Raw genomic sequence first — 15,726 nt, forward strand, 5'->3', positions numbered from 1 at the left:
CATTGAAAAAAAAAATCATTTTATTTGTAAAGAAGGCCAAGGAAATACGTCTTCAGTGGCAGCCAACCACACATTATTGCTTTTATCAATACTGGCTCTCCATTAAGAACATGCATTTCTGGTTCATTTAATCAAGAATAATTTTCTTATTTGGCACAGAGGTATGACAAATTTCATTCTTAATTTCTCATTAGATTTCCAAAAGACACCATAGTAAATTCAAATTATGGCTAAACTCCCCAAGTGTGGCTTATGGGGAAAATGGGGAAACGCATCTCCAAGTATATCAGATCTGCAGAAAACTGCTTCACTTTACAACTTGTTTATCCTTCCAAATTTCCCCTCTCTGCTACTTTTTGTCCTACACTCATTTTTTATTCAGTCTTTACTAATTTGTTTTATAAATAGCAGAATCATCAGCAGTAAAGTGACCAGAATACAGTATACTATATTTCCATTTATTTTCATATAAACGTTTTGGCAGTCAGCCAAGTTCACTGTGTCCTTTGGAAATCTAACCATACAGAAGACCAGGTGTGACAAAATATACAGTACTTAATATATACAAACTTGAGTCCTGAGGGCAAAACATAAAGGTTAAAAGACAGGGTAACTTCTCATTAAGACTGAAACAAATTCTCCAAACTTAAATGAGAGGGTTCTAAAAACCTAGACTAAATTATATCCCTCACTCATAGATAAATGAACCCAATCTCAAGGAGCTCACTTAGGAATGTTTTGTCCAATCATTCATGACCAATGGAGAGCAGGTGCTTGACATCACAATTGTTTTATATTTGAGCTTCATCTGCTGCTTTAGGTTCATGGCATGTACCACTCAGATGTGTTCCTAATAACTCTCCATCTGACAGCAGCGGGGTTATGGCAGGGGTCTGTGTGGTCAGCAGAGAAAGGGATGGAGAAAAACTAGGCGTCATGGCTTTCGGCAGAGAACTTTGATGATAGCGAATGGGGGAGTGTGGGTATTTCCGAAGTCCCTGCCCCAGGGTTATGGCTGGCAATCTTGGTGGAACTGCTTTAATCCCGGGCTGGGCTACTGCTGTTATCAAAGGTGGTGGAAAAACAAAAGATTTCTTCTCCTTTGGAATGCCAGGTATATGTAAGTGCTCATCCTTTAGTTTTGCAATATCATTAAATACTGATGCAAGAGGTTGGAACTTGGGTTCCCAACTGAGGAGATAATCCCAGTGATAGTTGCCTCTTACATCATGATCAGAGTTTCTCTGGGTTGAAAGAGCTGCGCATCCTGCTTCCTGATCACCTGAAATAAAGACGGCCTCTTTTCTGACATCAGCCAGGATGCCCACTTTTCCCTCTCTCTTCTTTAGAGGCTGCAGTAAGATGTTATTTTGAACATAGGTAGTGCCACAGCCCTGTCCTTGATCTCCTTCCTCAAATGTATGGCTGGTTTCTGCTGTTTCAGCAGTGACCGCCACATCAGTTTCCCCAGACAAACAAGAGAGCTGGTCTGATTCCCTTGGAATGCCGGAGTCTGGCACCCTGGACTCCCGATCACTCAGAGCTGAGTCAGAGTCCTTTCTGTAAGGGTGCTCATTTATCCTCTGGATTTCCTTATCTTCTGCAGTTTCTCCTTCCACAGAATAGTGACCACTGGAGTTTGAGTGCCTGTACAGATGTGCAATGTCCTTCTCCATAATTCTTGTTAAACTCAACCATTCAGGCATGGAGTCCACGGGCACTACCTCATTATCACTCTCATTAGTTTTTTGGAAGGGTTTCAGCGTGCTGGCATCCCTGGTCGGTCTCACACTGATATCTAAGGATGATGATGTTTTCTTTTCTTCAAAATTGTTTATTGCATCTTTTTGTTTATGTCTTAAAATAAGTACAATTAGAATGAAGACAAGTAACAAAAACACTAAAAAGGAGACAGTGAGACTGATCAAAAAGCTGCTAGCTGATTCTGTGGAGTGTTTTCCTTCCAAGGAAAAAGACACATTCACAAAAACAGTACAAGATGTAAACTTGGAGTCTGGTTTGGGGCTACGAGCAATTATTTTCATTTCGATGGTGTCTTCTTTGCTGACTTGACTTTTTATTAGGGGAAGGGCTCCACTTAAATAAATATTTCCATTAGTTTTATTTACTGAAAAGAAGGGAGATGGAGTTTCGAGGGAGTAAAGAATAACTCCATCAATACCAGCATCTGCATCTGATGCTTCCACTCTGCCAATCAATTGTCTTACATTACTCTTTTCTGGGAGGTTGAAAAAATATTGATCCTGAGTGAAAATGGGTTCAAACTCATCTATCCCTTCAATATCCACCCAAACCATTAAGGAGGCTGTTGAGTCACCCTTGTCTTTGGCCTGAACTGTGAGGCAGTATTTTTTGTCATGTTCATAGTCAAGGACTTGCTGAGCACGAATATCCCCTGATAAGGGGTCAATGAGGAAGAGGTCATGATCATGCGGCATCTCATGAAGGAGAGAACAGGGTGAAACTATAGAATAGGTCAAGTCTCCATAAGGACCCGTGTCAAAATCCAAAGCATTTACAGAACATATGGTGGAGAAAACAGGAAGATTTTCAGGAACAGCACAGTTCAAGTTTGGGAACATAAACTGAGGTGCATGGTCATTATCATCCAGGACATTGACAAACACAACTGCAAAAGAAAACTGCTTCTTTTCTTCATCTGAAGCTTGGAGAGTTAAAGTAAATTTTATCGTTTCTTCATAATCCAAAGGTTTAATCAAATAAAGAACTCCAGTTTTTTCTTCTAAGTGAAAATGCCCCTTCTCATTTCCAGAGATTAGGTGGTAGACGATTTCTGCATGTGAAGCCACATCACAGTCACTTGCTGAGACCACAGTGATGGGGCTCCCTCGAGGGGTACCTTCCTTGATGTGGGCATGATATTCCAGACTGCTGAATGCAGGTGGGTTATCATCCACATCGAGTACTGCTATTGACACAGTGGCTGAGGAACTCAGTGGAGGGCAGCCATGGTCAGAGGCCAGAAGGACAAGCTTATGACTGGCGGTTGCTTCTCTGTCCAGATTGTGAATCAACACCAGGTAACCAACTTGCTTGTAAGTATATTCTGAATGAATGAAACTAGTTTCCACATAGAAATTGTTCTGTGAATTACCACTGATGATGGAATATTCAACATGAGTGTTTTCATGGGTCCAGTCATGGTCAACAGTTGTAAAGGTGACAAGTGTGCTTCCAATTGGAGTGTCTTCACTCAAGCTAAGATTATAATATTTTATTGCAAACTCAGGGGCATAATTGTTCACATCTTGTATTTCTATCTCCACTAAGGTAACAGCCTTCAGGTCAGGAATCCCACCATCACTGGCTTCAACAAGAAATCGAATTGTTGATTTTCTATCCAGAAGTAAGACGGGATTGATAGTATATACTGTGCCTGAAAAACAAGACATAGTCTTTCAATGTTGTGAAGTAAAATTTTCATGATCATCTTAGTCAGCAAATATTTACTAATATGTAAAGATATCTGTTAGTTACAACCAAAGGTAACTCCAAATAGAAAATTTAGATTATTACATTTATACTTTTGTAACACTTAAGATTCAGAAATAATATTCATGGCATTCACACTATTAAATATGTGTGCTGCTTGAAGATGACTTTGCCATAAGTTTTTAAACATTTTATTTTTATATAGTAAATTGTTCCATTATTACTTTTTAAAGAAAATGTATTCTTATTTGAATAACTTATACCCCATTCTACTACGCATAGACACATGTATAGAGACATTCTGGCATAAAGATATTTACTCTGGAAATGCTGGATGGCACTCATGCTAGTCAAATGAAAGTAGTAAATATGATAATGCAGACTTACAACTATTGCTGAATTCTAGAGATGCTTTTCCTAAAGCTCTTGTTTAATTCAGCAAGTGGATTTTTCCCCTATTGATGAAATATGTGTAATACGTTTTATCATCTTAAATATAGAAATATATAATTTTTATAAGTATGTATGTAACGATATTTTTCTAAGGAAAATGTGTCTTAAGTATGGTCACAAAGAAAGAATACAAAATGGTATCTTTTAAATGCCACATTTCAGTTTGGGTCCCACCATGAACTCAGTTGACCTGATAATATTCAAGATTTTAAAAACATTCTAATCAATGCAAAGTCTGTTGATAATGCATATCAAGCAAAAGTGTTGCCAGGATCGAGTGCTCAGAGGGACGACGTCACACTGCAATTTGCTGTGGCAGAGAGAACGAGACAGAGAGAGAGAGGAAAGCCAAATTCTTGACATGTTCGAGTCCACCCAGTAATCATTCATCTACAGGCTGTGTGGCAACATTACCTACTTCTGCCCATTACCATACTCTGAGGGCCTCATACTGGTATTTTGTGACTAAATTCTCCCTTCAGGTAATCCTGAGGTTAACTTTTTAAAATTGAGAATATAATTGACATATAACATTATATTAGTTTCAGGTGTACAAAATAATGATTCGATATTTGTGTAACTGCAAAGTGATCAGCAGAGTAAACCTAATTAACATCGATCATCCAGAGTTTGACTTATAAGTCAGCTCTCACTTGTGAAACAACGCAGTGGTGGGTGGAGATGGGGAACACACAGTGTAACGTGTCCCAGCCCTGTTCTTTTCTAGCATGTGCTCTGCTAGGGACAGCACTTTGCTAATTATTCATCTTTATCAAATTTAGCTTTTAATGTCTACTTGCTGTTAAATTTTCTCTATACAATGCTTTACTTTTCTAACCTGAAATCCTTGCCTGAATGTATTTCACAACCACAAATGTCTTGATCTCTGATAACAAAACGAGGAGCCTTGGGAGACATCAAAGAAACCAAAACATCCTCAATTGTTTTCACTTAGTAGAGATGCTCAGATAATTTTCCTTTTTGTTTTTTTGGTTTTTTTTTTTTTTTTTTTTTTTTTTGGTCCTTGTTGAATATGTGATGCTGTTACTGAACTTCTTGTACTTGGCTTGGAAAAAAAGCTTCTAAACTCTGGTAACATGAAGTCTTCAGTTTTAAATGAACCTCTTTGACTTCATTTTGATTCTTGTTGAGGCCTGGGCTAATTACTTCAACTGTGCTTGGTTGGCTGGATGAGCTGGTATTTACTATACTGAGGTCTCTGAACTTCTGTGCATTTGCCAGCATTTAATCAGTTCCTTTTGCTTTCCAGCCATTGAGATGTTGGAGAAGAGAAATAGCACCAGGATCTGCTACCACAGCATTTGACGTGAAGAGAAATAACAAGGTGGTGTCTTTGATACCAGCGTGTGGGGATGGAGGTGGCACATTTGGAAAGGATTATTTCAGGCTTCCACCCTGTAACTCAAACCTATGAATGCTAAAGCCACTATAAATAACTCACCATTTGTAGGATCAATTGAAAATGTCTTAGAAGAAGAAAGGATCCTGTAAGAAATGTTCTCGTTGCTTTCCACATCTGTGGCCACCACGGTCAGCACTGCGTGCCCCACAGGCACCAATTCGGAAATGGTGACCTGAGGGGAAAAGAGGGCGATGGGCACTGTGCTTAAAGGTTGTAGCTATTTTTATGAGCAGGGTCAGAACCTGAGGCCCTTTTATTCATTTTGCTTATAGTAAAGATAGAGAACCTGACTTTTTTAGGCAGATTAATTTATAGAGTGAACATATTAAGAAGATTGTATTAGCAGTTCCAGAATTCAGAAAAACAAAAACTTTTAAAATTTTTCATTCAGTTTTGATTTTTATTATGAAAAATTTTCCTTCTAAAAATTATTTCTGTGTGGTAGAGGACAGCTAATGCATTTACTAATGTATTATTATACTGTACATTTTATAATTATTAGCATTGTATTATTTAACAAGCCTTCACAGAAGATCATTACTTAGGTTAGCTTCTCTCCTGTGTTTACAGGTAAACCTTGCATTTGTTAGTTTCTCTCCTGTGTTTACAAGTAAACCTTGCATTTGTTACATTCAAGAGTCCTGGAGCCCATATCCAAGTACTTAGGTGAATGTTATCATTGTCCTTACTTCTATAAACATATACTATGCTCTAAAATCTACAGTTTACACTGTAGAGTTTTGTTCATGATTTGTTTCTGCAAAATGTTAATCAATATATTCAAAAATACATGTCTAGGAAAGAAAAGGTTTTCTCAAATTAACTGCAGATAATCCAAACTACCTTATTGTCTTATTTGTGGCTTTGCAAATATTAGGCAAGTCCCAATTATTATGAACAACTGGATCCCAATCCCTAAAAACTAGAAAAATGGTGACATACTTTCATATGATGATTTGTGATACATACCTAAGAAATTGAATTGAATGTGATATTCAATTCCATATGTACTTCTATCCTCCATAATATTGAATATAAAACTCTCAGCAACAACTTAGGCAGTAAAAGCAGTGAATACTGTCTGTTTGTCTAAATTAGTGTCAACATTATTCCCTATTCTTTCAAGTTTCAACATCTCTTAAGTTCTCTACCTGGTAAGAATCTTGAGAAAATACTGGTGGGTTATCATTGACGTCCAGCACATGGACGATGAGTGTCCCTTCCGTGTGGTGCACCAAATCTGAAATTTGGATATGCAGCTCATATTCAGTAGCTTCTTCAAAGTCCAGTGTTTTCACTAGCACCACTACCCCAGTGTTCCGATCAATAGCGAACTTAGTTCCAGGATTACTCTCTTTGACGAAACTGAAGATGAAAGCTGGATTCAAATCCACATCATGAACTGATATCTGAGTCACAATTACACCAGGCAAAGAATCTGAAATAGTCATGACCACTGTCAGTCTCCATTAAAAGTCATCCTTTGAAATATTTTTCTTTAACAGTTCAATCCAAGCATTTTGATTTTAAGTCCAACATGATTTGCTATTTATTGGCATGATTTCTCATACAAGGCTCGTTATGAACTGAACAAAAACTCTGAAGAATTTATGAGCCCAATAAAAGTGAAAATTTACCAGTGAGTATGGAATTGAGGAAGTAGGGTATATTCAATTTTTATATTACACTTTTCGTCATATGTTTATAACACAATTCCAGCACCAAGAAACATTCTAAGCCACTTATTTGTACTATATAGTTTCTATATCAAAACCATATATTAATGGGGATGTGGGTGGGAGGAAGGTTATTACTCAAAACATTAATACAAAACATAAATTTATGAAAAGTAGGCAAGATTTAAATGAAAATATTTGGATGCTAAAGTTAGAAATAGATACTTAGTTCCTTATATTCATTTTTATAAAATTATTTCTTTTGAGTGGTACACACTGCTTCCTTCTCTTAAAATCTGACTCTCAAAATTATAAAGACTATAGAAAGTGTACATCATACTAGTGATGAAAACAGATATCTAATATCATTCACCAAAAAAAATCACAAATAGATGACATGGTAAATGTCTCACATGTCATATATGTTCTCTAGCCTAAACTGCCAAGACAGGGACTTTGTTTTGGAGCTGACAGGTATGGTACAGGTGGAAAGAAGATGCCAAGGCATTAAGAATAGTTCCACTGTGTGGGAGACTCATAATTTTCATGTTTCAAATTTGAACATTCTTGACATACACCAACCACACTTGACCCCTTTCGGTATGTTTTGATTTATACAGCTTGTTCTTGTGATATATTTATCCTGGGCACATTGCTGCATTTTGATTCCAGTGCATGTACTCTTACCTTCAGTAAAAGCTGGGAAAAATATATCCAACTGGTGAGAGGCAAAACTAGACAATTTTTTATTGGCAGAGTATTTTAGATTTTTAAAAATATTTGTAGGTATCCTTATATATAAAAATTTCTGGAATATAGCCCTCTGCAAGCAGTAATGTTTATAATTTGTTTGGAAAGTGAACATAACAAAATGTTAAGCACATTTTAGGAAGAAGTTGGATATTAAGAGTGAAAGGAGAGAGGATAGTGAAGGGCCACTATTTACAACTTCAACTATAAAAAGTTGGGTTGGATTTTACCAGTACAGCCATTGACCACAAGCAACTTTGAGATCACAGACTATGGAGTCTTCATATAACCCAGAGACCCAAACAATTAAGGCTAATCAGAATATAACGTAAAACTTTGTATTTTCAACCTCTACCATTAATGTGGTAAAATTTTTCTGCAAATGTTGAAGTTTAGTTTACACTAGAGGAAAATGATAACTCTGTGCGAGGAACATCCAACTCCCTTCACTTATTACTTGTCATTAGTGTACTGCAAATAAAACTGAGCAGAACCTTATGGGTCTTTCCTGGGACAGATTCCCCACCATGTCCTCCCCCTTTCTTTTGTCTGTAGAAAAATTTTAGTCAAAGAATAGATTTAGGGAATTCCCTGGTGGTCCAGTGGTTAGGACTCCATGCTTTCACTGCTGAGGGCCTGGGTTCAATTCCTGGTAGGGAAATTAAGATCCCACAAGCCTCATGGCATGACCAAAAAATGAAAAAAATAAATAAATAAATTTAATCAGAGAAGTGAGGAAATACAGAAACAAAAGAAAAGTAGTCAAACAGGACAAAATCATAATAGTTTAGTCATTAAGCATGGTCAAGGACCTTTAGCTCCTCCTCAAGGGCTATAGATAATATTCTGGGCCATATTCTTTGAGCTGTTTTGTAGATACTGAAACCTCTACCAGATCAAGAAGTTAGCTATATGATGGCCAGGCTGTAGCCATGACATAAGCTGCCACAATTCTGAGAACCAGCCTTAAAGAAATGGGAACAAACCGACCCTGGAACTGAAGATTAACTGGGCTTAAAGCAATCAAGATGATGCTGATCAGACCACCACATGACAAATTTCAACTTGATCCTCAGAGCTGACTGTGCTCTTCTGCTCATAGCCCCCTCCCTCTGGCTGTACACCCATGAAACTCCCCTTTAGAAGCTCTTGCCCCCTGATCAGCAGTGGGGAATTGGCCTTTGGACACAAGTATGTTTTCCCTTCCCAATTACTGGCCTCCTGAAAAAAATCAGCCTTTCCTTTCAACACTTGCCTCTTGAGTTTGGCTTTCGAGTGGTGAACAGCCAGACCTGAGTTCAGCAACACAAAGACTAATAGTGTTATTAGTCTAAGAACATCACTGCCTCTCAGGGGAGCTTTATGGTGAGCAACGCAGTCAACAAAAGATGCTCTTCATAGAGATTTCACTTTTAAGCAATGTCCATACACATAAAGAAGCTGTGTGGAATGCTGGTTTGACCTTGGGAAACCAGCCTCCTGCTGGTTTGAATGCAAATCCCAACTTTAACTTTTAACTTCTTTGACATTTTCTATTCTGTAAAATGAAGATAAAAACTACTTATGTTATGTGGTTGTTGAGGATTAGTACTTATATTTCACATAGCACCCAGCTGAAAAAATTGTAGATGATATTATACAAGTTTGATATTTCAAATCACCACACTTACTTTCTGCAACTTCCACTGCTTCAGAGGGGAGAAAAGCTGGGGCATTGTCATTTGTATCAGTCACTTGTATCTTGATCACAGTTGTACCAGAAAGCCTGGGTATACCTTTATCTGTGGCTTGTACAATCAAGCTGGTTTGGAAAAGAATCAAGGAATGTTATCCATCATTCAGAGAATGAGAAAACAACATAAATATGAAATATCCAGTTGAAAACTTAAAAATGAGCTGAATAGCTACTTTTATGTCTCCCCTGACTTTTCTAAATGGCATCATTTAAAATTTATTTCATAAGAATGGTAGCCTGAAATGTATTTGTTTTTGACACATTTAGGGAATCAAATCCAAAGACTAGGGGTTGTGAAGTATTTAAAACAGATGAACTCTCTCTAGGAGACCGACTATAAAATTCAGTCCTTTCTACTAAGAACAACCTAAAAAGTACAAACACCAGCACCTGTTTTTTAGATAAGGAGATTGCCTCCAGCCTGGACACATGGCCTGGGTACTGCTACATATTTCCATGTTACTGCACTAACAAAAGGTAGAGCCACTAAAAGATTGCTTTGTATTATTTTTTTTTCAGATCTAAATTGCAAATCAATCAAAATTGTAGAATTAAGAGAGGGAACTGCCATGAATAATACATGTGCAAAAGAGGCACTATTGACTAGGACTATAAAGTAGAGGTAAAAGTCCATGATTTGAAAGAATTTACACACAGTGATTCAATCTCTCTCAGATGATGGTACAACTCGCTACTCCAGCAGCCAACTTAGAAACCTGATTAGTGTCTTCAACTTCTCCCTTTCTGTCACCACCCTGACAACATCCAACTAGTTATGAGTCTTATAGATTTTACCATCTGAATATGACTTGGATCAGTGTCCCCATCCATTTCACTCCTACCTTCAGAGCCTCAGATGGGCTGATCCACCATCTTGCTTTGCAGGAACTGAAAGGTTTCCCGGGGCATGGGACTTTCAGTTTTTTTTAAAACAGGACAGTCCTAGGCAAACTAGGACAAGTTGGTCATTGTAGCCTCATCCCCTCATCATCTTTACCTGGCATTCTGTGTATTCATTATACCTTTTCTCAACTGGAGTACTTGTTACTCATCAATCTGCCTACTGCAAGTCTCACCTGCTCCTCTTCATCCTCCACATTGCAACTCCTCAATTGCTCTATCAAAAATCCTGGTTTGAAAACCTGACTCCCCTATTTAAAACTTTTCCTTAGCTTTCCATGTCTACAAGAAGTAATACAGCCTTGTGCACATACACAATCTTCTATGACACAGCTTCTGCCTGGAATTCTGGTCCCTACACCATCTTTGCCTTTCAAAGCTCACATCTCTGTAAGATTTCACTGACCTTTCATCTGATTTAGATGCCCCTTTCTCTACCCCATAGCACCCTGTACATTCTTCCACCATAGCAATCATCACCTTTTCTTCTTAATGATTTGTCTGCCTCTCCTATAAGTTCCTTAAGGGTAGATGTCTTGTCTTATTTGATTTTCTTTAATATATTTTGAGCACTGGTTTCTCAAGATTTGCTCAAGATTATAAATGTATCAGATGACAGAGCCAGGATTCAAGCCCAGGTCTTGGTTGACTGGAAAGCTTGTGCTCTACTATATGATACTTTTCAATATGCCTCTCTTACTGTGTATATATCACACCCTAATGCATAATCGTTAGCTTTTCACTCCCCTCTAAACACTATGAGTTCCAGAAGGGTAGCTGAGTAATAAACTAAGCTGTCAATTGGAAGATGATCTTCATTTCAGAAGTGGAATTAGTCTTAGCCAGTTGGTGATACTATCTTTTAAGAAACGGAGACTTGGAAGTTGACACACTTCTACTTTATTTTCCATTATTAGCTTACCTGATAAGTGTTCTTTATCTTCCAACCTTAAATGTTTAAAATGATGTAAAATAAGTATCAACTTTTTGTTGGTTTAAATTCCACTTAGTAGCAAATGATCACTACTTATCTATTGCTCATGAAGAACACAGGCTGCTTTCTACACTATTGAAGTGGGGACATCAGTAGAACAACTATTTAAATTTCACATTTCTAGAGCATAGGAATAATTCCATGTAGAAAGTTAATTTTGTTAGCATGAATGTAAGTCAGGTACACATGGAAAAATTTTACTAAAAATAATCAACTCATCATGTTCTCTGCCCCTGCTGCCTGCCCCTCCCCAATGTCATACTAAAGTCTCAGCCAAGACATCAAAGTATGGCTCTGTTGATTCTTCCACTGTAGCCTTAACCACTCTTATTTTCACAGTACTATAACTTCAGGGGTTCCATGTAATGCCTATGTCAGGTTAAAAAAGCAAGATTCTTTGATATAGAGAGAAATATGATTCTGTTTCAAAACAAAAGGACAAGTCAATGGTTTGAAGAACAAATGAAAAATTATGAAGGTAGATCCACTGAAATTCTACACATAACTTCTAAGGGACCTCAAGTTTTCTGTGATGGCTCCCTGGCAGGTTTTGTAAAACTCTTAGCTGGTCCAACTGGTTCCATGTTCCAGAACTGCTGCCCTGATTAGTGTATCAGCAGAGACAATAAATGAAGCTGACCAGATAAAGACAGTCCCATTCTAGTTCAGAGCATAGTTCTCCTACTCTACCACTGATGGAAAGCTATTTCTTACTATGTTAAAGTTTAAATGAGACTTTGACCAGGCAGAATCTTTTCTGATTGCCTTAATATTTAAGATGGTGGTAGAGGACTTTTTCAAAACTCTCTCTCAACAATATATTAAAAGTATACCCAGAATTAAGTGTTCCTACTGAAATTCCAAGAGAAATAAAAATATCAGCCAAAATCATAACACCTTTGAAAGGAAGAGCTATGACTTCTGGTTATATCTACACACGTTTTATTTCTTCTTCCTCTAGACATTCTGCTGTAATGATGGCAAAAGAATTTAAAATAAGGTATATGTTGATAAGGCTAAAAAAGAAAATGTGAGACGATATTAGTGAGTGGAGTGGGGGAGAAATTTAAACTAATTTCTGGAAAATGCAAGCAGATTGAGAAGTGGTTACAGATAAGTGGGCCAGAGAAAACCATAGATTAAAATGCATTCTGCATTTGTAAAGAGATAAGGATGAGTGAGAAACAGATTTGCCCTCATATAACCAAGGAGAAGCTCAAAACATGGCAAAGGGCAGGGTGAGATATCGAGCTAAAAATAGCTTAAAGATTCTTTTAAACTCAAAATCCAGAACAATCAAGTCCCCTTGCCCATTGCTCTTCACTCCCAGGCAAAACAATGTCTGATGTTCATACTAAGAGTAAGTAATATCGAGGGACTGTCTCTGAAGAAATGAAATCCCCTCCCAAAGGGAAAAAAACTCTCTCTATATACCGTTATTTGTATGTCATCCTGCAAAGTAGTCAGGTTCTTCTCTGGTTCATCTGAAAGCCAAGTGTGCTGGTCAATGAGATCCACCCAGAGAATCTGACTTTGCTATTGCCTCACCTAGGACCAAGGATTGTTAGTTACTTACAGAAAGTCTCCCACATGAGAAAGAGAGTGGAAAATAGACAAAGGGAAGAAATAAACCCAAAGGATGCAGAGATCTTGACAGAGAAAAAGACAATGTTAAAACAATTCTAATTAATGTCCTTGGAGACAATAATAGAGATAATGCATAAAACAAGAACAAGATGCTATGGAAAAGCTCAAAGATTAAGGAAGAGATTTTGGAAATAAAAAATACAAAATATTCAAAAAATTTCAAACCAAAAAGTGAAAAAGAAAGTTTAGAAGGCTATAATTAAGAAAATCTCCAAGAAAAATAAAACAACAACAACAAAAAAACCACACACACAACAAGAAATGGAAAGTAGGGAATAAAACATCACTGACAAAGGATCAATCCTGGCAGTCTAACTCTTGACTGAATAGGATCCAGGAAAAAGAGGCAGGGCAAAGTAAACAAATAAAACAAAACAATAAACAAAAGGGAGATAATTATCAGTGAAATAATACAAAAAATAGAAACATTTATCCTCATTAAAAGAGCACACCAAGTACTCAGCACAAGGAAAGACCCACACCAAAGTACATAATGACAAAATGTCCAAACATTGTAGATAAAGAAAATAACCTGAAAATTTCCACAGAGGATGGAAAAAACAAATCATATACCAAACACAGAATTAGAATGGCATCAGATTTCTCAATAACAAAACTGAGTTTTAAAATATAACAGAAAAATGCCTTTAAAAATCTAAAAGAAATGTTCAACTTCTATATTATCTATTGCATAAATCACATGTGAGAGTAGAATAAAGGCATTTTCAGATGTGCAAGAACTCAGAGAATTTACTTCCTTGGCACCTTTTCCTACAAAACTACTGGAAGAAAAATGTAAGAGAAAGACACGGGATCTGAAAATCATAGGCCCAATGTTGGAGAACAGTAAAACAAAGTCACAAGTCATGGGGTCCAGCTTTGCAGCGGGCTTAGGGAGCCACACTGTCCAGCTAGATCAGGAGGGCAGAAAGCAGTAGGACCAAGGTCTCCAAGGAACAGAGGACTTCACAGAATATTTGATATGAGAGGCATATCAGTGGAGAAAGATAAGTGGGCATGTCTGACAGAGCTAATGGAATATTTATAAGGAATTAAGTACATGGATATAGCACATCAGGTGAGCAAAACCCAAAGATAATCATTAATGCTGGGGATAAGGGGGAGGGTAAGGAAGGAAATATAATTATACAGTATGACCTGGCTCTGAAGTAAACACCTATATACTCATTTTATGTAAACACTGATTATTGACTAAATGAATAGTGCTATGAATACAAAGACAGAATTGGATGTAAGAAGGTAAAAATATTAAGCCTGAGAGACCTTCAAGATGGTGGAAGAGTAAGACGTGGAGATCACCTTCCTCCCCACAAATACATCAGAAATACATCTACATGTGGAACAACTCCTACAGAATACCTACTGAATGCTGGCAGAAGACCTCAGACCTCCCCAAAGTCAAGAAACTCCCCACGTACGTGGAGAGGGCAAAAGAAAAAAGAAAAAACAGAGACAAAAGAATAAGGAGGGGACCTGCACCTCTGGGAGGGAGCTGTGAAGGAGGAAATGTTTCCACACACTAGGAAGCCCCTTCACTGGTGGAGATGGCGGGGTGGTGGCGGGGAAGCTTCGGAGCCACAGAGGAGAGCACAGCAAAAGGGGTATGGAGGGCAAAGCAGAGAGATTCCCGCACAGAGGATGGGTGCCAACCAGCACTCACCAGCCTGAGAGGATTGTCTGCTCACCCGCTGGTGTGGGTTGGGGCTGGGAACTGAGGCTCAGGCTTCGGAGCTCAGATCCCATGGAGAGGACTGGGGTTGGCTGAATGAACACAGCCTGAATGGAGCTAGTGTGCCACAGTTCACAAGGAGGGAGTCCAGTAAAAAGTTTGGAAGTGCCTAAGAGTCAAGAGACCATTGTTTCAAGGTGTGCCAGGAGACGGGATTCCTACCCTATCTGCCCACAGAAGGCAGAGCACTGCTTAAATGAACTCCAGAGGTGGGCACAAGCCGTGGCTATCAGCACAGACACCAGAAACAGGCATGAAACGCTAAGGCTGCTGCTGCTGCAGCCAACCAAAAATCCTGTGTGCGAGCACAGGTTGCTATCCACACCTCCCCTCCTGGTAGCCTGTGCAGCCCACCAGTGCCAGGGTCCCATAATCTAGGGACAATTTCCCTGGGAGAACACACAGCATGCCTCAGGCTGTTGCAAAATCATGCTGGCCTCTGCCACCCCAGGCTCACCCTGCATTCCATACCCCTCCCTCCTGCCAGCCTGAGTAGCCAGAGCCTGCTAATCAGTCTCTCCTTTAACCGCCTCCTGTCTGGGCTAAGAACAGATGCCAGAGGGCGACCTACATGCAGAGGCAGAGCCAAATCCAAAGCTGAACCCCAGTAGCTGTGCGAACAAGGAAGAGAAAGGGAAATTTCTCCTAGCAGCCTCAGGAGCAGCAGATTAAATCTCCACAATCAATTTGATGTAACCTGCATCTGTGGAATACATGAATAGACAACGAATCAGCCCAAAATTGAAGTGGTGGACTTTGGGAGCAATTGTAGACTTGGGGTTTGCTATATGCAACTGACTAGTTTCTGATTTTTATGCTTATCTTATATAATTTTTAGCACTTGTTATCATTGGTGGATTTATTTATTGGTTTGGGTGCTCTCTTCTTTTTTATTAGTTTTTATTTTAATAACATATTCTTTTA

General features: G+C 38.4%; 1 protein-coding gene across 1 annotated transcript in view; it reads right to left on the minus strand.

The window, feature by feature from the left end:
* Window positions 1-791: 791 nt before the first annotated feature.
* Window positions 792-15,726, minus strand: part of DCHS2 (dachsous cadherin-related 2) — a 295,589-nt gene continuing 280,654 nt past the window's right edge. The window contains exons 17-20 of the mRNA XM_060011654.1: window positions 9,447-9,577; window positions 6,502-6,788; window positions 5,390-5,522; window positions 792-3,418 (exon numbers count right to left, since the gene is read on the minus strand). Of these exons, the coding sequence (XP_059867637.1) occupies window positions 792-3,418; window positions 5,390-5,522; window positions 6,502-6,788; window positions 9,447-9,577 (3,178 nt within the window). The remainder of the gene's footprint in view (window positions 3,419-5,389; window positions 5,523-6,501; window positions 6,789-9,446; window positions 9,578-15,726) is intronic.

This window comes from Delphinus delphis, chromosome 5 (assembly GCF_949987515.2).
Source record: "Delphinus delphis chromosome 5, mDelDel1.2, whole genome shotgun sequence".
In the NCBI taxonomy this organism is placed as follows: domain Eukaryota; kingdom Metazoa; phylum Chordata; class Mammalia; order Artiodactyla; family Delphinidae; genus Delphinus; species Delphinus delphis.